Source organism: Manacus vitellinus, unplaced genomic scaffold (genome assembly GCF_001715985.3).
Source record: "Manacus vitellinus isolate BGI_N305 unplaced genomic scaffold, ASM171598v3 scaffold_6_pilon, whole genome shotgun sequence".
NCBI classification, from domain to species: Eukaryota; Metazoa; Chordata; class Aves; order Passeriformes; family Pipridae; genus Manacus; species Manacus vitellinus.
Window position 1 is genome coordinate 33,819,070 of NW_021940750.1, and position 22,923 is coordinate 33,841,992.

The 22,923-nt window shown below is 35.9% G+C and overlaps 1 protein-coding gene across 1 annotated transcript in view; it reads left to right on the plus strand.

Moving 5' to 3' along the window:
- The window catches only part of TDRD9 (tudor domain containing 9), a 73,391-nt gene that overhangs the window by 40,544 nt on the left and 9,924 nt on the right, over nt 1-22,923 (plus strand). The window contains exons 8-27 of the mRNA XM_018082915.3: nt 819-916; nt 2,469-2,527; nt 3,284-3,335; nt 3,475-3,559; nt 4,279-4,336; nt 4,943-5,047; nt 6,206-6,303; nt 6,677-6,808; nt 7,435-7,594; nt 7,678-7,741; nt 8,225-8,288; nt 10,595-10,639; nt 12,130-12,183; nt 13,719-13,835; nt 14,627-14,734; nt 16,496-16,596; nt 17,211-17,384; nt 18,656-18,764; nt 20,101-20,313; nt 21,526-21,615. Of these exons, the coding sequence (XP_017938404.2) occupies nt 819-916; nt 2,469-2,527; nt 3,284-3,335; nt 3,475-3,559; nt 4,279-4,336; nt 4,943-5,047; nt 6,206-6,303; nt 6,677-6,808; nt 7,435-7,594; nt 7,678-7,741; nt 8,225-8,288; nt 10,595-10,639; nt 12,130-12,183; nt 13,719-13,835; nt 14,627-14,734; nt 16,496-16,596; nt 17,211-17,384; nt 18,656-18,764; nt 20,101-20,313; nt 21,526-21,615 (1,986 nt within the window). The remainder of the gene's footprint in view (nt 1-818; nt 917-2,468; nt 2,528-3,283; nt 3,336-3,474; nt 3,560-4,278; nt 4,337-4,942; nt 5,048-6,205; nt 6,304-6,676; nt 6,809-7,434; nt 7,595-7,677; nt 7,742-8,224; nt 8,289-10,594; nt 10,640-12,129; nt 12,184-13,718; nt 13,836-14,626; nt 14,735-16,495; nt 16,597-17,210; nt 17,385-18,655; nt 18,765-20,100; nt 20,314-21,525; nt 21,616-22,923) is intronic.

Genomic DNA, 22,923 nt, shown 5'->3' on the forward strand with positions numbered 1-22,923 from the left:
TAATAGTTTAGATAGTTCAGTTCTCTGTGATTTTTAGCTCTGAAACTCTTGGTCCAGTAATGAGTTTTCCCTAGAATGAGGAGGTGAGCAACAATCAAAACCCACTTTCTCTACAACAGAAAAATGTGTAACATTATAGACCTTTTCCAAAGCATGTCTAGTTCATTAAACGTTTGATTTTAGAACTGGAAAGTTACTAAGTTACTGTGTTTGCTCTGAAGACTTGATTGTTTGTGTTCTTAAATTTTACAACCTTGAGTATGTCTCAGAATGCTAGAAAATAGCGTAGGCAGAATCATCATGGTTCTGTTATGTACAACAGAACAGTAATCTTTTGACAGGGTATGACCTAAAACACAAGATCCTTTAAATGCAAAACCAATTTACATTAGTAAGGTACGTGATTTCTGTGCAGTCAGGTAGAGACCTGCAGTATAGTAGCTGTGAGAAGCATTGTACCTTCCTTACACAAATTCCTCTCCTTGTCATCCTGTTTCCATGGGTTGTGATCACTCTCATGTGCTTAACGCTCCTGGATAAAGGAGTATGTCCTGCAAACTAATGAAGTGTGGCCTGGTGCTTATCTTAAGTGGGTAAATACCAGAAGTACTCCTTTAGCATAAAAATAGTTACATGCCTGAAGAAAAATGCCTGTTTAGAAGATAATGAGCACATCAGATGAAGTTACTTCTTTGTACAGGCTTCTGTGCTGGATCAGTTTTAATTGAAAAGCACTTGACAAATTGAAATACATATGTGAGCTACAGTCTTTCTGCCTGTTCCACTGTGCTAACCTCAATACCTTCTTCTCCAAACAGCTTCATTCTCAAAGCATCGAGGAACCAGTGATAAAAAAGAATATGTATGATGTAGCAGTGTCTCTGATTGAGTCATTTGATGAGTTTGAGATGAAGAGGTAAGACACAGTTCAAAATCTGGAATCGGAGGTTCTTGGGGAGATGAGGCACTAATTAAGCAGCAGCAGCCCATGTATTATAGTTGTTAGTGGTAACTTAATTTTACATATATCTCTGCTTTTATTTTATATATTTGTTTGATTTCTACCCTGTGTTCTTGAAATACACTTCCTGCCCTGGAGCGTAAGTGATCATTCAAGACAACCACGTTGTATGGAAACTATATTCTTTGCTGTAGACCAGAGCCAAATATTGTTTATATGAAGAATAAAACTGGAGCTACTATTTTGTATTATAAATTAAAACATATAATAATCCATGGAAAAAAAAATTAAAACTAGGCAATAATTTTCACTGGCTGTTTAAGACCTTAATGCAATTTGAAATAAGTAAATACTGATTTGCGTTGCTCTCTGTGTTTTGTAAATTGATATCTAGTATCTGAAAATGTAATGAAGTTGCTCTTACAACTTTGATCTAACATTGTATATTAAGTTTAGGAATGTTTTTTGTTTCCATATATTCTAATAATCTATAAAAGTGTGTTGGAGAAGTAATTTTGTTCTGTAAGCTTAATTTTTTTTTCCTTTCAAACTTAGTATTATATAAACTTTGACATTTTAAGAAAATGTTAATTAAGCTCATTTGAGCAGTTATTAGGTGAACCACCGAAGTACAACTGTTCATGGAGGTACATAAATACAAAAAACTTGGTTCTGACATTTTTACAATGTATAGTGACTTCTAAGCTTCTTTCTTGGTTATTTCTTTTGATTTAATTAATTAAGCTGTTCTACTGTAATAGCCAAATTATGCTACCTTTTACTGATAAGCTACCTTTAATAAGTAAACATGAAGGAATTAGCATTTCAACTTTCGAATACTGAAAGGGCTGATATGCACATTGTTATGTACCTTCCAGTAAAAACTATGCTTTCTGTTTATTATATAGTTTTAGAGTAGAGACTGAAAAATACCTGAAAAAATTTTACACCAGGAATGAATACAGCAGAACAATGTGAGCTCTAAATTCTCTTAAGGTGATTTTGACTCACAACAGATCAGTCGAAGATGGCTCTCTCCACGTCTGTCATGACCTGTAGTTCTTGATAATAATGGTTGAGATTTATACTTGTTTGGCTTTTGTTCAAGGTTCCAGTGGTATTTTTAGAATACAAGGGCATTACAGATACTTAAAGAATTACTGAATGAGTTTGCATATCATTATGCAGTAGTATACTGTGTTCTGAGTTTAGGATATTTGGTAACCTAATTCTGATTAATTTCATTGCTGAATAAGAATGTTTCTATTTTGGCAAAACCTCTATTTTGAGGAAGAAGTTAAACCTAATGCTCTAGTTGCAATGTATATACTGTGCTTTTCAGAAAACGTAGTTGCAAGTAATGGTTTGAATTTCCTTTCTTCAGAAGTTTAAATAATGCATGGTACAAAAAGTGTGCAGTTCTGCTTGTTCTTTCAGAATAAAATAACTTGGGGTAATGAAGTTAGACTGAGGTTGTAAAACTAATGAAACTTCATATTCTTGTTAGGGAGGAAGACAGCTTGAGGGATGCGTTGGAACGTGGCAGTGTGCTAGTGTTTTTGCCAGGTGAGTATATGTCTAATACATCACCTGAAGTCAGGTGCCAGTCATATAAAGAATGCATAAAGATTTCACATCCAGTTACTTAAACTGCATTTGGCCTTTGCTGAAAATTGCAGCAATCCTGTACTGCAGTTACAGAATAATTTCATTTTTAATATCCGACCAGGGAAACTCTGTGTGGTGCAGATTTTGAAAATGGGACTTTTGAAATTGAAGTCTCAATAACAAGTAAACCAGTTTCTCAGAAATGTTTATGCAGGTATTCAAGAATGTAGCAAAAATCCCTTAGTCATAGGATTTCCCCTGGCAGTGAAATCCATGACCCAGAGAATGGGCACTGCAGCTGCTCAAGACAAGATGGCTAAGGCAGAAATAGGGTTTTTTTTCCCCTTGACCCTGCTCTTTGAAAGAACTTATTTTGAATGAAGTAGCCTAAACCAGACATTCAGCATGTGGAGAACACTGTCAATTGTAAGAAACTGATATGAGGGCTAATAATGGGATGTTGTCAGATGGCCTTTATATCTGCTGTTGCAATTTCACTTTAATAAGTGTAAAATTAATGCAGAATGGCTCTTGAAAAATTGACTCACTCTGTTTCAGTGACTCATTATTACATTTGCTGTTTAACTCTTCTGCCATTTTATTATATAGTGAAAGGAAGGTAAGAATGAAAGTCAAAAAAGAATTGAAATAGATGTTTTAGAATTGTTAGTGTTGAGTAAAATGAATACAAAGTCATGGTTACTTTTTCCCTAGGTTTGGCTGAGATAAGATACATGCACTCATGCCTCTCAGATAAGTTTAAAAGGTAAGTTAGACCACATTTGTTTTAGTTCAGTTAAGCTTGAACATGAGTTTTTCAGCTATATAAGTTCTAAGTACGTAATAGGATTTAGCACAGAAGTGTAATCAACTTTTATATTCTTGCACTAATATGTTTTCTTTAGGTGGCAAGTGTACCCACTTCACTCATGTGTGACATTAGAGGAACAAAATGAAGTATTTTTGGCTACAGTTCCTGGCTACAGAAAAGTAAATATTGCTGAATCATTACTTTTCTAAAGCATGTGAAACCTTTTGCCCGAGTAGTAATAGCAAATAATAAGGTATATAAGTAATATTATCTGTTCTAACTCAGATCATTTTGTGAGGACAAAGCAGTTTCAGTCTTCAGTGTGTGAACTGATTGCCTTTCTTACCAAGCTGTTGTTTTAACTGGTGTTTGGACCTCAAGAGAAGTGCAGTAACGGGAAGTTATCCTTAGACTATTGTGTGATGCTCATTTTATCCTTCAGAGTAGTTTGTGCATGTTGATTCTTGCACCTGTATGACAGTAGTATGCTGCTGGTGGCACTGAATAGTGAAGTAGTCCCCTGGTTTGGGGGACTCTTACCTGCTTTGTCCCCACATTTTGTCTGTTGTCTTGGTCTTCTTCACCTGCTATCACTAATAAAATATTGCTGCTGATAGTATGAGGTTTTGTTATGGCAAAGGCATGAAATATTTCCATTCTTCCTCTATATTGTCCTCTGCTATACTACTTTATTACATTTTTCTGAGTTTGGAACAAGAAAATAAAGTTTTCTTGTATTGCCTTGTGTCATATTGCTTTTTTAAGTATACAGAGTAGAAATGCTGTGTTGCCACTATATTTATATTTATTCATAGCAAATTGGGTTTTTCATGTAGAAACATTAACATCAGTATTTTTCTTTATGCATTCATTGCTCATTTTTTGCTTCAAAACTCAGATTATTCTAGCTACCAACATAGCTGAGAGCTCTGTAACAGTTCCTGATGTTAAGTATGGTAAGTCATCTAAATCCTGTAATTCCGTATACACTGTATTTGTAATATTTTCCTTACTCGTGCTAGGTTAAGTCTGCACAACATGTCATTTTACAGAGTATTGCTGTTGGAGGGGAATTTTGGCAGTTGTTGAATTCTTGCTTTCACAGTGGAGAACAGAGAAATCTGAATATACGAACAAATAGAGCTACTGAGTGGGGGGTTGGTTTTAATCTTCACTGGGGAGGTAATTTTAAATGCAGTAACAAGCAGAATCAGACCTCATGTCAAAAAGTTAAGCTTTTAAATCACATTCTGACTACCTTTTGAAATAAATGCATCAGTTTAACCAGTTCTGATACAGAATTTCTAAATGCAGAAATTATTGCCTTTTAATGATTGTCATCTACACTAATTCTTTGTTATATATACATTAAAATCTCTTCCCAGTTCTGTTAGCATTCAGAGTATCCTGGGCCTGTTATTTTATGAATCTGGTGTTCTCTTTATTGCTATTCAAGTTATTTAAACTTTCCTTTTCTGATAGTACAAAATCAACCAATATTTATTTCCACTGCCATGAGGATAAGTTGTTTCATAATGTACTATTTCTTTTCTTAATTGCAGTGATAGATTTCTGCTTAACTAAAGCTTTGGTTTGTGATAAGGAAACTAATTACCAAAGTTTGAGACTTTGCTGGGCATCTAAAACAAACTGTAATCAAAGAAAAGGTAAGATGACAATAGGTAATGCAAAGGAATTTTAGAAGCTCACCTCTATGGAGAATTCTATGTTGCTTTTCATTTTATTAACAGTAAAAAGAACAGACTATTTTTGCCACTAATAGTTGATAATTCTTCACCATGTCAGGATATAAAAATGTGATTAAACAACCATGCACGAATGTTTTATTTTGCTCGAGGATTTTTTTCCAGGGGAATGTTTTGTATTTTATTAAAAAATATTAAAATTTATGGACCATAAATGGACCATGGATTTTTTTGTTATTTAATAGTAATTTTTTTATTATGGGCCATTTTTAAAAAGAGGAGATAGGTACTGCTAGGTATTTATTAAGTGCTTGTGAGTTCCAACAGTAAAAGAAACTTTCATGTCTATGTGTCACCATTAAATCAGTTGAAATATCCACAGCAAAGTCTCTAGTTTAGACCAGTATTCATAGCATAAAGCTAGATAAGATTTTATATTGACTATTCTAGTAAGACAGTACTCTTTAATATCAACATCTTTTAGTTTCAGTCAAAAATGGTACTAAATAAATTAATAACCTTTCTTAAATGTTATTAGGACTTCACAATTACAGCTGGGTGCCAGGTGCCCACGAAAGCTGCTCTACCACTCCCCTCTCCTCAACTGGCCCGGGAGGGGGGGAAATGATGACAGAAGGCTCAAGGTTTGAGTTGAAGACAGGGAGATTTAGTGTCTTGAAGTAGATGGTGTTTGGATTTGTGAAGATAGACTTCTGAATCACTGTGTTTTCTGTAAATAGTAGATCATAAAGATGTCTTGCTGGTTGTCATTGTATCTTAAAAGTTGTTTATATAGATTTTTTTGCTAGCAATAGAGTAAAAGAGGAAATGCCTGTTCAACTGAGGAAAATGGATGTTGATTTGAGGGCAGTTATATGAAGGAGGTATTTGAGAGAAATACTTACGTAACTCTTTTGTTAGTTACTGCTACTTTGAGGGAAAAATGTTTTCATCCTACCCTTATCTGACCACTGGGCCTGTCTGCTGCAAGGGAGCAGAACACTGCTCAGCCTGCAGCATCAGCTGTTGTTTGCTGCTCAGCTGCCCAGAGGGTTTGTGGATGGATGGGTCTGGGCACTTTACAAATTGGTGATTTGGGGTTTTTTTTGTTCTGTGAAGGTCGCGCTGGACGAGTTTCCAGAGGGTATTGTTACAGGCTGGTGTGCAAAGCTTTCTGGACAAACTTTATTCCAGAGAAGTCAGAACCTGAGATACTGGTAAGACCTTTGGGTTTAGGGTTAGGAATATTAAGGGGTTTTTTAATGCATGCGATCATAGCAGAGAAGAAAAAGTTTTGCTTTATTTTTCCTGAAGACAGTGTACAATTGGATAGGTTACTAATGGCTGTAGCAATGAGTAGAAAACTAACAAAGACTATTCCACATAGTTTTCTTATAGAAGGAGATGCATTATACCAATAAAATCAATGTGGATTAGTAATAAGCAATCTGCTCAAAACAAAAATAACCTTAGTTACACAAAATTAATTTCAGGTTTTGCAAATTGTGAATTTTAACCTATTTCTCATATAGAACACTTTGTCACAGTTCCCATGGGGAGAAAGTAAAAATAGTGTTGTCTTCCCTTCAGCGTTGTCCATTGGGAAGTACAGTCTTAAAATTAAAAAAGCTTGATATGGGGGAACCAAAAACCTTACTGGCAACAGCTCTTTCTCCACCCAATGTAGATGACATCGAACGTACCATAGTTCAGCTGAAAGAGGTAGGCTTCCTTTTAGTGTTGTTAAAATCAAGGTAATAGAAATGTACTGTAGAAGTGGTTTTCTTGGTATTTAAGGTAGTAGTAGCCTTAATTGGAACCTCAAATATTAACTGTGTCTAGAGAATCTTTTCACACATTGGACTGTTGTTTGGTTCCCATCCTCTTGAGCATAATTTCTGTAATTTACTTCACTGAAACAGGATTGTAATTTCATCAGGGAGTAATGGTACTTGTGAACTAGCATCTATAGTGAGAAAGAATAGAAAAATGGGGGAAAAAAGATACCTTGAACTCTGTAAACGCTATTGTTTGTTAAGTGAATAAGTAATAAATCGCACTCTTATACCTTATGATGTGTAGGGGTCAGCCTTCTTACCCTTCTTACCTCTACAAGGAAGTTGGTGACCTTGCTTTTCAATTATAAAGTTCATAAGGGGTAGAATCTTTATTACATTACATTTTCTTATTTTCCAAAGTGCATAAGAAATAATATTTTTATCATGTGTAGCTTGCTTTTATATCCAGTATAGATAGTAGTTTTGATTTCCAAAGTATACTAGGCTTTAAAAATTGTTTGGGATTTACTAAGTCAGCTTTTACAAGTGAACAAATTTTAATTTCTTTAGCTGGGAGCACTTGCCTGTGTGCAAACAGAAGAAGATCTGCATGATGGTGAGCTGACTTTCCTAGGAAGAGTATTGATACAGTTGCCAGTGGACCTGTATCTTGGAAAACTGATAGTGCTTGGGCATGTCTTCGGGTGCTTGGAGGAATGCCTTATTATAGGTAACTGAAAGAACAACATGTGAGAACATTTCTCTAAAACCAGATGATTTGCAGGTTTTCATTTTGATTTGTTTTTGTTGCAGCTGCAGCACTGTCTTTGCGGAATTTTTTTGCAGTACCTTTCAAAGAACATGTTGATGGATTCAGGTAGTAACCCAGACGTTTTACGAATTCTTAACTACATTTGGGAGCAGAGGGCAAAGCTGATGACTCAATATTATGTTCTGTGTCGTGAGTCTCATGTTCTGTTCAATTGCCAAGCAGTACAAAAAGCTTTTCCAGATAGCCAAGATCCTGGAATCTCTTTATGTATGATCATAAATCACTGAGCTAACTCATCCTTTCCTGAGCCCAAGGCCCCATTGTTCAGCTTTGCCTTTCTGATGTGAACACGTGGCAGTGTCTATTAAAATGTTTTTAAAATAGCAAGGACGATTTTTTATTACTACTCTGCCTATACAACGCATCTCCTTAACAGAGAGATGTGAATAAGAACAAATAATTACAATAAGTGTATCAATCTTGTTTATAAAGACCTGGAAGGTGTTACTAATGTAGCATTCTGAGCTGCATAATACATGCAATATTTGAAAAAAATATTGTTGATAATACTTTTGTTTGCATTGCCAGGAAAAAAATGGGTTTTGCTGGGAATAGTAAGAGCGACTGTATTGCAATTGTGAATGCATTTAAGGTAAGTCTTTTTCTTCTGGCTTAGATTACGGTGAAATCTGATAGACCAAGACAGAGATTCTCGTCTTTGTAGGATCAGGGCAGCATTTGTGCTTTGGAGTTGTTAAAAACTTCACATTACTCTAGCTACTTATTGATATTTTTTGCAGGCTGTGTCGTACTGTGTAACACTATTAATTCTGATTGTCTCTATTGTAATAGCGAAAAATAAAATGCCAGAGATGTGGTGATATTTGTTGATCTCTTCTAAGTAAGGATGTTGGGACTAGTAAATTCTAGTACAGAACAAGTTTGGTGACCTTTCCCTAGACTTCTTAGCTTTGACTTTGTGATTTTTTTTTTTTTTTAATGTTGTACAAATGTCATTTTTTGGTATGCTTGGCTGCTTGGTAGGCCAGTACCATGGACAGGGATTGATTCCTCCAGGTACAAACAGAGCTGGTACAGTGTAGCGAAGACTCAGGCTAGAGGAACTTATTATTCAATATTTTACATTATGCATTCTCTGACATGTTTTGTAATCTAGAGGCTCCAAAATCTTCGGCTGCAAATTTAATTTATTCAGTTCTTTAAATATGTTGTCCTTCAGTGAAAACTGACTTGCTTTTCTCTACTCTGCTGTCAGAATTTTATGAAGCACACGTGGGCATGCATGCCACATATATCCACTGATCCTGAACCTCAAAAATAATCTTTTCTGAATTCCCCTTTTCCTATTCCATATTATATTTCCTTCATGTCACTTGGTAATTATGCCCTGTTAATCTCAAGATGATATTTCTATAAATCAGTATGTTGTCCTGGAGAATAAATACAAACATTCAGACAGAGCTTTCAGTGCAGTATCTCTGTGTGTCAGTGATGTGAAAGCTTTGTTTTGAATGGCTATCAGAAAAATACAAGTAAGTTCTGGAAGGTTTGTTTTCAAATTCCCTAGTTCAGAATAGATTTGTTCCAGAGTAGCCTCTATCAAGATGGGGAAATTCAGTCTAGCTATTCAACTATGCCAATAGTCAATGTCCACAGTAAGCTGGAAAATTGCATTATGAGGTCTCAAACTAGAAGCAGCGGATTCTGCCAGCATGTCATAGATTTCCTACCTAATAATGAACTTATTTTTATTAATATTTTATTAATAACTTCACTTCCAGCCTTGTTTTCTGGGAGGCATCAGAACTGTAATCAGAATCAGTCAGTTCACTTACTTTTGTCCCAAAGTGAGGAGAAAACAAAGGTTCTGAAAGTAGTCTGCTTTATTACAGCATCAAAATAAAGCATCCAGTTTGTTCTATTAATTTATGAACGTTTTCGTGTGCTTTAATACTCTATCCCTTTCCTCTCAGAAAACTAGGTGGAGGGTACCTGTTTATGTATGGCTGTGTTACAAGGTGGCTGTTGTACCTCTCCCAACACAAAGTGGGACTTACTTCTTTAAAACCTTGGAACATAACTTGTTCAGTCTCCTTTGGAATGCAGCAAGATCCAGAAATTCTAAGCTATGTCCAGAAATTTAGTGACTTAAATGCTGTGTCTCCAGTTTAGCTGGAGGAGCTGATGGCAAATTTGAGGCAATCTGTGTAATTACAGTTCATCCAGTAGTGCTTAAACTCCTTTTCAGTCTGACTTGAAGGCAGAACAGTTATCTTCCTACAGAAATTGTTATTCTTTAGTGTGTCATAATACAGCATTTATAACCCTGCCACACTTTGAGCCCAGCAGTAATACATTCTAGAATTACATATTGCAGCCACACCACTTTTTATGCTCTCATATGAGCAGCAGAAGACTCAGAGTTCTTGCCCATCCTCAAAAAAAGTAGACTAAGACTGTTCATAAGAATGAGAAGTATTTATATCTTAGGAATCAACCAGACAAGCATCATGTTAGACTAAAATCATTAAATAATTAGGCTGGAAGGACCTCAGGAGGTATGTAGTCCAGTCTCCTGCTCAGAGCAGGTTCATCTGTGAGGTCTGTCAAGGTTACTCAGGGTTTTTTAGGCAACATCTTCAAAAACCTGATCTAAGTTGGGCCTGCTGTGTGAAGTGTTGTAACAATTGATCTGAAGAAGTCTCCCCCAACCTAAATTGCTGTGATTCAGATTTTCTTACACTCTTTTGTGCTGAAATAGTTGTAGTTTGTGATAGCCTAGGTGAATTTTTCGTTTTTAAAATGGTGTTAAAAGTTATCTTCAGTATTGATATAAAAAAACCTTCATAGTTTTAAGTGTTATACTAGTAGTATTTGTAATAATTATTACTAAAACACTACATTTTGTGTCTGAATACTTCACCACTTCTTTCTTAGGCATGGCAGGCCTGCAAACAAAAGGGGAAACTGAGAGATCCCAAGGTTAGTTGTATTTCTTCTTTTTTGTTCAAGGTTGGTGACTTCAGTGCTGAAGTCTTTTACATTCTTAGTACGGAATTTTTGCTAGCAAACCTTATTTGTAATAATTACGATTTTCCATAAGTAAATAGAAACATGGGCTTTGAGGGAAAATGAGTCTTTGAATCCATTGCAGAGTTATTTGAAGACAATCCCTTATGTAGTCCCTTTCACAGATGAATCAACAATGGCTAGAGGGTTTGAAATCCAAGCTAAAAAGGGAAATTGAGCTGTAGTTGAAAGAAACACTTTTAATACACATAAGTGTCTCTTTTTATTTTTTTTTAAACACACAGATTTCTGCCCTCTCAAAAAACCCTGAAAGACAGGAGATGTTTATATGCATCAGTCACAAAAAACCAGTAGTATGCACACAGTAACTGCCTCTAGTCTTTCTTTTGTGTGTATAAGATAAAAGCTCTTTTATTTCTCTGCTTCTTTTAGAGCACAGTATCTTTTGTGGGTACCAGTGTGTAGTGTACACTGAGTTATAACGAGTAGCCAAGATGACCAGAATCTCTCTGGTGAAGTTATACATTCAGATAAAGAAGTTCTGGGTTTTTTGCAAGTGTGCCCAGATGGCCATGAAGGCCAGTGGCATCCTGGCTTTTACCAGCAATATTGTGGCCAGCAGGACCAGAGAAGTGATTTGTCCCCTGTGCTTGGCACTGGTGAGGCTGCACCTCAAATGCTGTGTAGAAAGTACTGTAAGATATTGAAGTGTGGGAGTATGTCCAGAAAAAGGCAACTGAGCTGGGGAAGGGTCTGGAGCACAAGTCTTACGAGGAGCAGCTGGGGGAGCTTGGGGGTGTTTAATCTGGAGAAATGGATGCTCAGGGAGGACATTGTTACTCTCTCCAACTTCCTGAAAGGAGGCTGTAGTGAGGTGGGGATTGGCCCTTTCTTTCGAGTGGTAAGAGGAGAGGAAAGGGCCTCAAGTTGTGCCAGGAGAGGTTTAGGTTGGATATCAGGAAAAATTTCTTTACCGAAAGCATTGGCAAAGGCTGCCCAGAGGAGTGGTGGAGCCACCATCTGTGTGAGCGTGGCACCTGGGGACATGATTTATTGCTGAACACGGCAGTGGTGGGTTAATGGCTGGACTTGATGATCTTGGAGTTCTTTTCAAACCTTAGCATGCCTACGATTCTCTTGCTGTCCATCTTAAACTAGATTTTGTAGTAGCAACACAGAGGAATTGGACTTGTGGGTCTATATGAAAAATTTACATGACGCACAGCTGCATTGGTGGTAACCAAAGTATACTTTTAGTCAAATATATAATTGTCTTATGTTTTCATACATGTCATAATACTTAATATGAATGCAAAGAAAGCTGTGAAATTACATTACATTCTTCTATTGCTATATGTAATTATTATTTATGTCCTCACAGAAGAGTATGAGACAAAGCTTACTAGCAGCAGAAGAAACAAGTTTCTAACTTTCTTTTTCAGGAAGAGTATGAGTGGGGTCGATCAAATTGTGTTCATGTCAAGAGGATGAAAGAGGTAAGATTAAATAGGTAAACAGTTTTATAAGCAGAAGGACTTCCCTTGTTTTCTGAAAATGTTAAGATCTTAGACAAGCCTACTGTGTTATGTATCTATCAATATATATGTATATTTTCTTGAAATGATATATGAATTTAGAAGAAAGCAGTTTTCCTTTTCTTTAGGATGAACAGAGTGGTGTTAAATTATTAACATATTTTTAAGAGACCTCCAGCATTTGCTAGTTTTGTAGGTTACTCAGGTCACTGGTTGTGGTGTGACTGCTGTCTGTTGTTACGTAACTTCTGTCTCCTGGTTAGGATAACTAAGCAAATGCAGTTATATAATGAGACCTGGACTTGAAAATTTGTGGGACTTTGTTGCTGACATTACTGCAGCAATTAATGAAAATTCTGCTTTACAGTGGGCTTCAAGCTGAATGTGATATGTTGAGGGGGAAATAAGTAAAACTCCTGGGTACCTGTGACTGGCAGAATGGCCTGCCCATTATTCCACCTGTTCATACCTTTGGCATGAGCAATGCAGGACCTGTCTTCAAAAAACACAGGAAATATAAAAAACTTTTGATAACAAGCAACCATCTGGATAAAAAATGCCAATAGTTTTTTTGCATATATATGTGACAACAGCAAAAAGATGAGAGAAAGGCAAATTCTGTAGAACTGGACAGTGGAGTGATCAGGCTTACACGGTTGCCTCTCTTGGTTCAGTTTCAGATAATGCAAGAAGAGGTTGTGCATGACATGTAAGGAGTTTAGAATGGGCACTACACTAACACTTAGTAAGATTTGGGGGTTTTTATCTGCCACACTTTAAGATACTAATTTTATAATTCCTTGTGTGGAAGTGAATTTGCAGAACTGAGTCAGTCACATGGGTTGCTTTCTTGTTACAGTAGTTCTTCTAGTAGTATCCTAAAACTGCCAGGAGCAGAAAGGAAGAGACAGTGTAGATACAAAGAAGTTGAGTGAACTGTACTTTTCTACATTTGCTCCAGAATCAGTTGAGAGGGTGACAGTATTCACTGTGTGGTTGGAGGACCTTGTGGAAGCTTCTTGGAAATGCTGAAAATGAAAAGCTCAGTATGTTCTGCTGTAGAGCATAAGTTTGATCTCACAGTAATCATGGTTGTCTGCTGAACTGAGGGTGCAGCATAGTCACTGCTTGCAGTTAGGTACAGAAGTCCAGGTTGTAAGCATGATTTTTACCTTTTAAGATGCAAACCTAAAATGATTTAAATGGAGAATATCATCCTATTCTTTCCTCATTTTGTTCTATATCATATATGCATAATATGCTTTGCGACTACAAAATTCTTCTTCATAAAGAGGTGTCAGGAAAACTGCTTGAGTCACAGTACTGAAATTATCTTCCAGCACAGAGGTGCTAAGCAGTATTTTGGTGAAAAGTACACTAGTCACCTAAAAGGCAAAGGGAGTTTGCCCAATTATTTTACTTTTACTGACAAATTTTATTTTAACTTGCGGATGTTTTTGACCTATTTAAAATGTAACTTAGAGATCAAATTTCAGGTGGCAGAGTTATTTCACAACTTGAAAAGGCGAGTCAGAGCTTTTAACATGTATGTTAATGCTCGACCATCTGCTGTGGACCAGGAGTATGTGAACAAACAACGCTTCATTTTGCAGGTAATGCTGTGTTGTCATAAAGAGACATTATTTACAAAATTTATAGCTGGATTTTTATATACAAGTATTGGTGAACTCATGTTTCAGAATTCTCTGTGGAAATTGAGATTTCGGATAGAGAAAAAAGTAATTCTTTTTGACAGTGTATTGACAATGTAGAAGGACAATTAATGTTAGTTATTTGAAAATGACATTATCACTCGTTTGAAGTGCTCTGTTTTGAATGCCTTGTGTCTTGGTTAGTAGTGGGGAGGGGGTGCTGGGAATTAGATGTCCTTCAGCTATCTTAACTTTATCAAATTTCCAGTTAATTTTCTTGTCTTACTTGATCTGATTAGCAGTGATTTTATTTTCACAGACATATTTATCTTCTCAATGGCAGTTGTTTTAACTGTGTAAGCAGTGAACTTCTTGAAGCTGAATTCTTAAATACCGTAAGATGTAACCTGAAAATGGAACAATTTACCTGTGACTATCTTATGTGTGTTTATTTAAGTTGATGTTCTTCCTGAAATTAGGACTAACAATTACAGATTTCATAGAGCAAGTCTGCATACAGAAATATTGAAATGTTGTGGACTTGTTCCAGAAATTGAACTCTTTTCATGAGAGTATGTTTTCAAGGATTTGCATGAACTAGTGTTTAGTCTGCAGTTCCAGTAGTTCCTGGAAAGAGACAGTAAAAAAATATCCATAAAGATCTGTTAGTGTCTCTTAATGTTGCCAGTGTATTTCTTTTCAGGAAACTGAATACAATGTGCTGCGTTTTACAAAATATTTTCTCGATACAGGTTGTAATAGCTGGTGCTTTCTATCCCAACTACTTTACTTTTGGAGAATGTAATGAAAAAAGTGCTGCGAAAGAGCTCGCTGGCAAAGATCCAAAAACCACTGTAATGGTATGTTAAGAAGGTGAATGACTTAATTAAGAATTAAGTAATAGGAATACATAGTGTTTGGGTGGTATATTCAAGTTCTGTTCTGTGTTGGGCAAGGACAGAAATAATTATCTACTCTAATCCTTGCTTGGTAAACTCTCTTCCCTCCCATCTCCCTTTTAATACAATAAACATTATGTGGGTGGACAATTTTAGAAGAATTGCTGAGAACTGCCTCTATGCATTTGATTGTTTACCTGTGCAAGACTAGCAACTTCCATCAAACTAATAAAATATTTGGAAAAATACAACAGCACTCTCAAGGGTACTTTTCAGTGAGTACTTACATAATGTGTTTTTGCAACTTCAGTGTTACTTTTTTTGTAACCTGCTTGATAGTGCATGGCATACATGCTTGTTGCTTTAAGGTTACTCACGTATTGCACTGAACTTTCTTTTTATCTTCAAAAATTACTTTTCATCTGATTACATAAGTGCAAGTTTTAAATGTCTGTTTATTTTGCAAAATGGTGCACACTCTAAACTAGGAAAGTGTTTGGTGTGTCTGAACTAGTAAAATAACCATGACCTATGCTTAAAGAAAGCAAACCTACAAACCAGGGAGCCTCAAAGAATAGAATTCTGTTGGCACAAGAGAAAATAGATAAAAAGGTAAGAGAGAAACTCAGAAAATCTTATTGAAAAGTGATTTTTTTTTTTTTTTGCACTTCACTGCTTACCTAAGAAGAGGGGCTGGTTCTGTACTGAAGGAGATGCTGGCATGGCAACATGCCTGCACAAACATATTTATGTATGCTTTTGAAGTTTTTACCATATTATTTAAGGATATTGAAGCAAAATATCAGATTAGAGTCAATCTTGTAGAATAAAGACAAGTCTTGCCACAGCAGCATTGATTAAGATTAAACTGGCAGATTTAAGGAGCTACTTACTTTTAATATATTTAACTCTACATCTACTCGTACATCAACTGCTTGTTACCTTGAAGAAGGAAGAAGTAGCTGCTGTGTCTTTATCAAGGTAAATGATCATCTTGGGCACAAATGCTGCAAGTTGCTCAAGCTCATAATCTGAGAGACTCTTGTAGCTGTATGCTGCTCCTAATGGTGTGTGCTGAAATTAAAAAGGAATTACTCTTCCCACTCTCTGGTCTCTCTAAATCGTCTTGCCTTGAGGCAGTTTCTGCAGTCTAACCTAGACCATGTTTTTGACTAGCAGCTGATTTTAGTTATGTCACTCCAAGGCATAGGAAGATTCTCTAAAAATAACCTGGTCTTTCCTGTCTAAGGCTGTAACAGCCAAAGAAAAGAATAGACAGTTGCATAGCCCCTGAAAAATAGTTCGAAGTCTAATTAGGATTTCATGATTATGTATTAATTCAGGATCTCCTATGAGAGATTATTAATTAAGAGAAAGTTAGCTTTTCTGTTACAAGCAAAGCCAGGGATACAAGAGAGCTTTTTGGAAAAAATATCAAGTTAAGATATATAATTACAAATTAATCTGCTTCATTTATAGTTAGACAAAGAAAACATTTATCTACTGTTTTGAAGCAGTAGGGCATCACTAGCAGCAAAACTATGCTTTTCATTGTCTTTTGACATTTTTATATGTACTGTAGCGTTTTTGGAATTTTTGGGGGTTTAGATTGTATATCATTATTACAATGTCAAGTTAAGGAGAAAGCTGACTATTTAGGTGAACTTTAAAATGCATTAAAACAATTGAGTGTATCCAAATTTAACTTTTTTTTCTTAACAGCTAAGGAATATTCCTCCTTATGGATATCTGTACCATAAACAGTTGCAGTCACAGCTTAGACAGTGTGGGCAAGTAAAATCTATTGCCTATAACGGATCAAAGTAAGTGTGAAGTGCTTTTAAGTATTCTGTCTTTCTCATGTTCTCAGTTACAAATCCAGTAATCAGTTTCCTTGTCAATGATATACTGACAAAATTAGTTTTTCTTCTCTCTTTGGAATCAGAAACTTATTTATAGTGTATTGGCTAGAGTTAAAAAGGTGGTTTTGAAGTATGATGTACCTTGGTTGGAATAACATTAGGTAAACTATCTAAAGTAGAGCCTTCTGTTTTGTCTCTTCTGTTCTCTTATGGTGGACCTTAACTGCAACTAATGTCTGTATTTATTTCTAACTTTTATACTCAATTTAGCTCATTTGTACAGTCTGATGGCTTTTTTTAGCTAATCATCAGGCTGACTTTGGCTGATAACTGCCTGAAGTTGAGTTCATGTAGCCCTTCTTATTCCTTTTCCAATCTTCAGTTGTTTTCTTATTCACATATATTTTGACATCCTTTCTATTCGTATTAAATACGCTCATTAAATTTGGCATGTGCTTCTAAGAATGTTAGAAAGTTTTCTTATATTCATCAGGATAATTAAAGTTTGTTTGCTGTTGGGGTTTTTTGTCTGTTTTTTGTTTGGTTTGGGGGTTTTTTGGTGTGTGTGTGAACAGGGCTCTTGTGGAGTTCTCCCGCAATCCAAAGGAGGCCTTTAAGGTTCTACCCGAAGTCTACCTGGCAATCAAGATGTTAAAACTGAAGATTCCTTTTGAGCTGGATGTTCATCATCCAGATGATATCAGAAAACAATTGCAAGGTGTGGCAGCTGCAAGTTTGGAATCTTTGAGGTAATTGTATTCTGTATGGAAAATGTGTTTCCTTGCAGTGAAATGAGGTTTGCTGGATTCAGTGGAAATTTCCTTGGAAGCATCACCAAAGAAGACATGCTAGGTTCAAAAAGCAGATGTAAACTTTGTCTAAGCACAGTGTTTTTGCAGGACTAGAAATAATGTGATTGTCTTAAATATTTTGGTGTAGTTAAAGGTGTTTTACTGTTGAAGAGAACTCCACATATACAGTCTTCTTTTTTTCCCCAAGATTCTACTCCATTTGCCTTTGGCATATGGAAGTGTGGGTGTACACACTGCTCATGCCAGAGGCAACATGGGAATTGCTATGACCAAAATAATTGAGGAGTGGCATTTGGGGACAAAAAAGAAAGGGAGGGAGATGGACTATGACAACAGAAACTGTGGGGAAACCTACCAACATAAGGTGTAACAACATAATAGAAAATACTGCTGAGGAATGCAATCTAGTGAGTCTCTATGGTCCACACCTGCTTTTGCTAGGAAAATCTGGCACGTGGGTTTCCTGGTTACTTGTATGACCTGAAGCTCAGAATCACAGCATATAGTAACCTGATAAAATGCTAATCTGCCTAGCTCCTGATTGGGCAGCAGCCACTTTAGTATTTTAAAACAAGAAATCTAAAATAGGAGGGCAGGAATGAACTGGTGAGGTTAAAGTACGGGTAAATATTTCACATCCAGTTGATTGTACTTAGTTTTTAATGAAGCATTGTAGCAGTTTCACTGTGCCCAAAAGAGCACTTAAAATCTTTGTGAAAATTAATTGTTGAGAAAGTCAAGTCTCCTAGGCTGAAAGACTTAATTTTAGAGTTCTTAACGTTTGCAAAGTAAAAGGAATATTTTTTATATATATGAATTCATATATAAAAATTTGCTGAATTTATCTTTGTGTTGTTGTGTACTCTGTTTTAAAAAAATAAGCTTAGAAGGCATGCCATAGCAAAAAGTCTCACTGTTTAACCTTAATTCTTTGTATTTTTAATCAGTTGATGGCACAATTGTGTCCTGGTATGTATCTTTCTGTGTTTGGTTATAATGCAATTCAGACAGTTAACTCAGTAGTAATTTGGTTCTGTGTGGTCATTTTACATTCTAATTGAATTCATGCGTTCCTAAATAAAAGTCATTAAGTACATAAATGTGCCCCAGGGACACTTTGAGAAGCAAATGAAAGTAAAAAAAATTGATTCCTTGAGTTTTCTCTTATGAGTGAAGCATTTAGCATCTTTATTCCATACATTTTTTAGAGTAAATGTAGACTGTCAGAAGCAGACAGTGGAGCCTGTGGAAATCTCATTTGGTGCTTTAGAAATGTCAATGATCCCAAGTCGTTTTCTGTGCATCAAGATAACGGAGGTAGGAATATTCTACATCTGAAGTAGGTCATATCTAATAATTAGCACCTAGGTAGCTTAGTAGAGATTAATATCTGATAAGCTTAAATCAAAAAAATGGGTACTGATAATGTTTTTAGCAGGAAGTATCTGTCAGAAGCACGGAGAATATTCTTGGTCTAATTTTTAGTAGTTCTTTGTTAAACAGTACTCACATGTTTGCACTTGACAGAATTTGTGGGATTTGCTGGCAGTAAATATTAGCTGGAAGTAGGAATAAATGTGAAGCGGATTAATGGAAAAGAGGTAAAATACTTGTGTAAACTACAGAAATGAGAATTAGTAGGTATTTAGGCCATTTACCTGGTTATTATTACCTGCCAGTTTTCTTCAGAAACTGTACATATGACAAATGAGATGAATTAATGGTAGTATATGCTTATTTGGAAAAATATGCATAAAAGTGTATTGGAGAAAATTATGTGTATATATATACTTCTGAAATCTGAAGATGAGAATTTTTAAATGTTGTGTTAACTATCATCTTCTAGAGTTGAGTAACAGCAATATATATTCTGCCAAAATAGAAATAATAATAAAAACCCCCTGAGGAAGGGAAAGTGATAGGATGAAGTAGTAAAACAGCTCTTGATGGTAGTGGCATGTTTTGCAAGTGCAGAAAAGAATATTTTCCTCCTTTTATTCAGCTAAGTCTCTTGGTTAAAAAATGTTAATGAATTTGATCAGACCCATTGCAGTCACTTAGCTTGTGCTACTTCTGTTTCAATGTGTCAGCTTTAATGACTGTAAATAAAAATTGGTTTTTATCACAAGCATTTGATATAAGATCTGAAATGGTTCTGTGCATTCAGTAAGCCATTTGAAAAGATGACTTAATCAGTTCTATTTAAAAAGGTGTATGTTCTTACCAGTTTCCTAAAGTATGGCTAATCATAACAGTAACAATGCTGATTTGCTGATAGATGTAGCTAACTGGTATTCTGTCACTAATAAGAAAAGTGCACCAAATCTGTATGCATCTGTCTAATCAACTGTTGGCCTTGATTTTCTTGGATGTTAATTTGGTTTAGAAAAATGGAAGCAGTCTTTGATTAATTTTCTGGTTTTTAGTAATGCTTATATGAATCTGTTCAGATGAAAAGTTTATTGCAGTAGCACAGAAAATAAACATTTTCAGATAACATTATGAGACAAATGCTTCACTGCATTATTGCAGTATGTGAGCTGTGTGTGTTAGAAATAGGAGTGCTTTCATGTATTTTGCTCAGATGAATGTTGTATTTGATGTAAAAGTATAAAATAATATGAACTCTGATTTTGTCTAACTTTACTTTCAGATAGTAGAAGTTGGACACTTCTGGGGTTACAGGATAGATGAAAAAAACAGGACTGTACTCGAGGCTCTAACTGCTGAAATCAACTATCAGAACCTGAGGGATTTATCAGTGCCTCCACGTCCAGATTTGCTTTGTCTGGCACCATTCGCTTACCTGGAAAACAGAGGATACTACAGAGCTTGTGTTCTGTATGTTCATGGAGATTTTGCTGAGGTAATATGCTATGTCATATTAAGTTGATAGGATGTAACTGGGTTAACAATCCTGGAGCTTTGCTTTATTTTTTCTACAAATCACTGGCTAGAGTAGATTAATTATGTTTTTTTCCAGAACATGAGATTTTTTAGTATTAAATTGAGACGCTCTAGTTGGATACAGTAAAGGGTTTTGTGTGCTGAAGCAAAGCAAAACAAAATAAAGGCTAAAACCTCCAGTAAATCTGAAAACATGGCAAGGAATGCTTGGATACAGTCGTGCATTGCTGGCAGGAGCCCCATTACTTCCTTGTCATAAATATGGTGAGAGCCATCTGAAAATAAGTTTCTTGTCTCCATTGTATTGGCAATTTTTAGTCATTCATGGCAAATTCATCTAAGCTTGTTCTGCCAGTGTTTCTTGCCCTTGTTGGCATCTCTTCTTTTCTTCCTCTCCCCTCTAGTTACTTGTCTCATTTTCGTCCTGCGCTCCCTTTTGTTAATTGAAGCAAGCTGCACTCTTTCTCATCTCACATACTGTATTGACTCTCCTGGTCTCCATCTCACTCCTCAACTTTGTTTTGACCTCAGTGTCACAGTTCAAGATTGATACTAATTTTTCAGGCTAATACTTTTCAGCAAAGGACAATTTTTCTCAGTTTTGTATGATTGACCTCTGCACAGCCAGTTCCTCCTTTGAGTTTCTTTTATTTCTTAACCTATCTGGGTGTCACCACTTGAGTTAATACTGAATATTGCTATCTGGTTAGTCATGGAAAGCTAGTGAATAATAGTGCTCATCACTTTCTGTTTTGAATTTTTAAACAGTCACTGGATACATGTTCACATTAGCTTATCTAAAAGCAGTATTTAGGTAGTAAATTAGGTAGGTATCACTCACTGTTAAGAAGTAAGGTTACATAGCTTTAATTGTGGGGAGAAAATTTAGGGCCTTTAAGAGAAATTTGCCTTTTCTAGATTTAGTGGATTATTTGTATCAGAAGTGGATGTTTTAGCCAAGGGATCAGATAACAGGCATGATAAATTTTGACCTTTTCTTTTTGACATGACTTCATTTGCATGTTTTCCAGACTTTGAATTTGCTTCCATGTCACTTGATAAGATTGTGTTGTACTGTAATTATTAAACTCAAGTTGTGGCTTTTCTTGTCACTAAAATAGCACTTTTAATGTTGTGGAACCTTTCCAGATACTCTTCATTCTTCTTCCAGGTTTTTTTTGTGGATTATGGCAATAGATCAGAAGTGCCTTTAAATAAATTAAAAGAGATTCCAAGCTGTCTTCAAGAGATTCCTTTCCAGGTAGGGGTGGTGCTTTTTGCTGCTGCTTACTAGATATTTTAGTGTCTGGCCTGGCAAACAGGAGTGTGCTTCAAAACAGAGAATGCTTTTCAGAATAATAATTAAATAATACATATTTTGCTGATGCAAGTACCTACAAATCACCTTCGCTGATAGTTAGGTGTTTTCCACAGATGTATATTCATGGAGTAGGAATTGTGTATAACTGAACTACGTTGTATTTAATTGAACTACGTTGTATTTAATGTCAGTCCAGCCTTATGTTTTCAGGGGCCCTTCCTAGAGGGGGAAAAAAGGAAAAAAAATTGGGAAATTAAAAAATAAAACCCTGAACTTTCTGCCTGACTGGATGTATATAGCATTTGGTATTCATTTTTTTAAATTGAATGTTTGAAACTAGTCCTGTTTCTATGGGGACAGCAAAGTGGGATGTGTCTTCCACCTGTAATCACAGGAACAGTGGAAGGAGAGAGCTGCCATTTGCTGTTGTTTGTTTGCTGTGAGTCAGTTCTATGAGAAGTAGAACTTCTCCCTGGTAGGAGAATGTTATTCTGGATCCTCACACAGTGCTCAGGAGTGACAGGCTGAGCAGTAGATCAGCTTTGCTTTAGTTTAAAGAACACCTGAGCAAATGTCAGTACTTTATACAGCCCAGAGAGGAGAAACTGTCAATGGCTGGCTTAATCTATAGATCCCTGCTTAAACCCAGCTGCTCCTACTGCAGGTGAGTGGCAGCACAGTATCTCTGCTTGTCTGCATGGCACAAGTCTGTTGTGGCAAGTACCTTGTGTACAGTTACTGTGCAGAGTGTTTTTGCTCCATCAGATCTCCTGCTCTGCTACATTACCAGACAAATACATAGGGGGATACCTCTTTTAAATTTTGCAAAGCTAGAGGTCTGTGGTTTTGCTTTGTGCCGCTTTACTGTTCTTTGAACTGCTGGCTTTACTTGGACCTTTTCAGGCAGAAGTCTCTTCATGATTAAATATATTACAGAGCAAGTGACCCGTAACACAAGTGTGAGGGATTTTGTAGCTAGTTTTTCAGAATAATAATTCTCTTGAGCTGTATTTACAAATAAATAGACTTCAACTGAAATTCAGCTTTTCAGTGCTCCTCGAGATATTTTTAAGCTAATGGAAATAGGTGTATTGTATTAACTGTATTCTCTGAAGCATGTGTTGATGAAAATGAGAAGTGGACCAGCAGAAATATGATTTTATTTTATTGATCTCTTTTTAGGATTAGATCTTGACAGGGTTAATTTTCTTCAGTTTTCTTTTATAATTGATGTAAAAAAATAAGTAG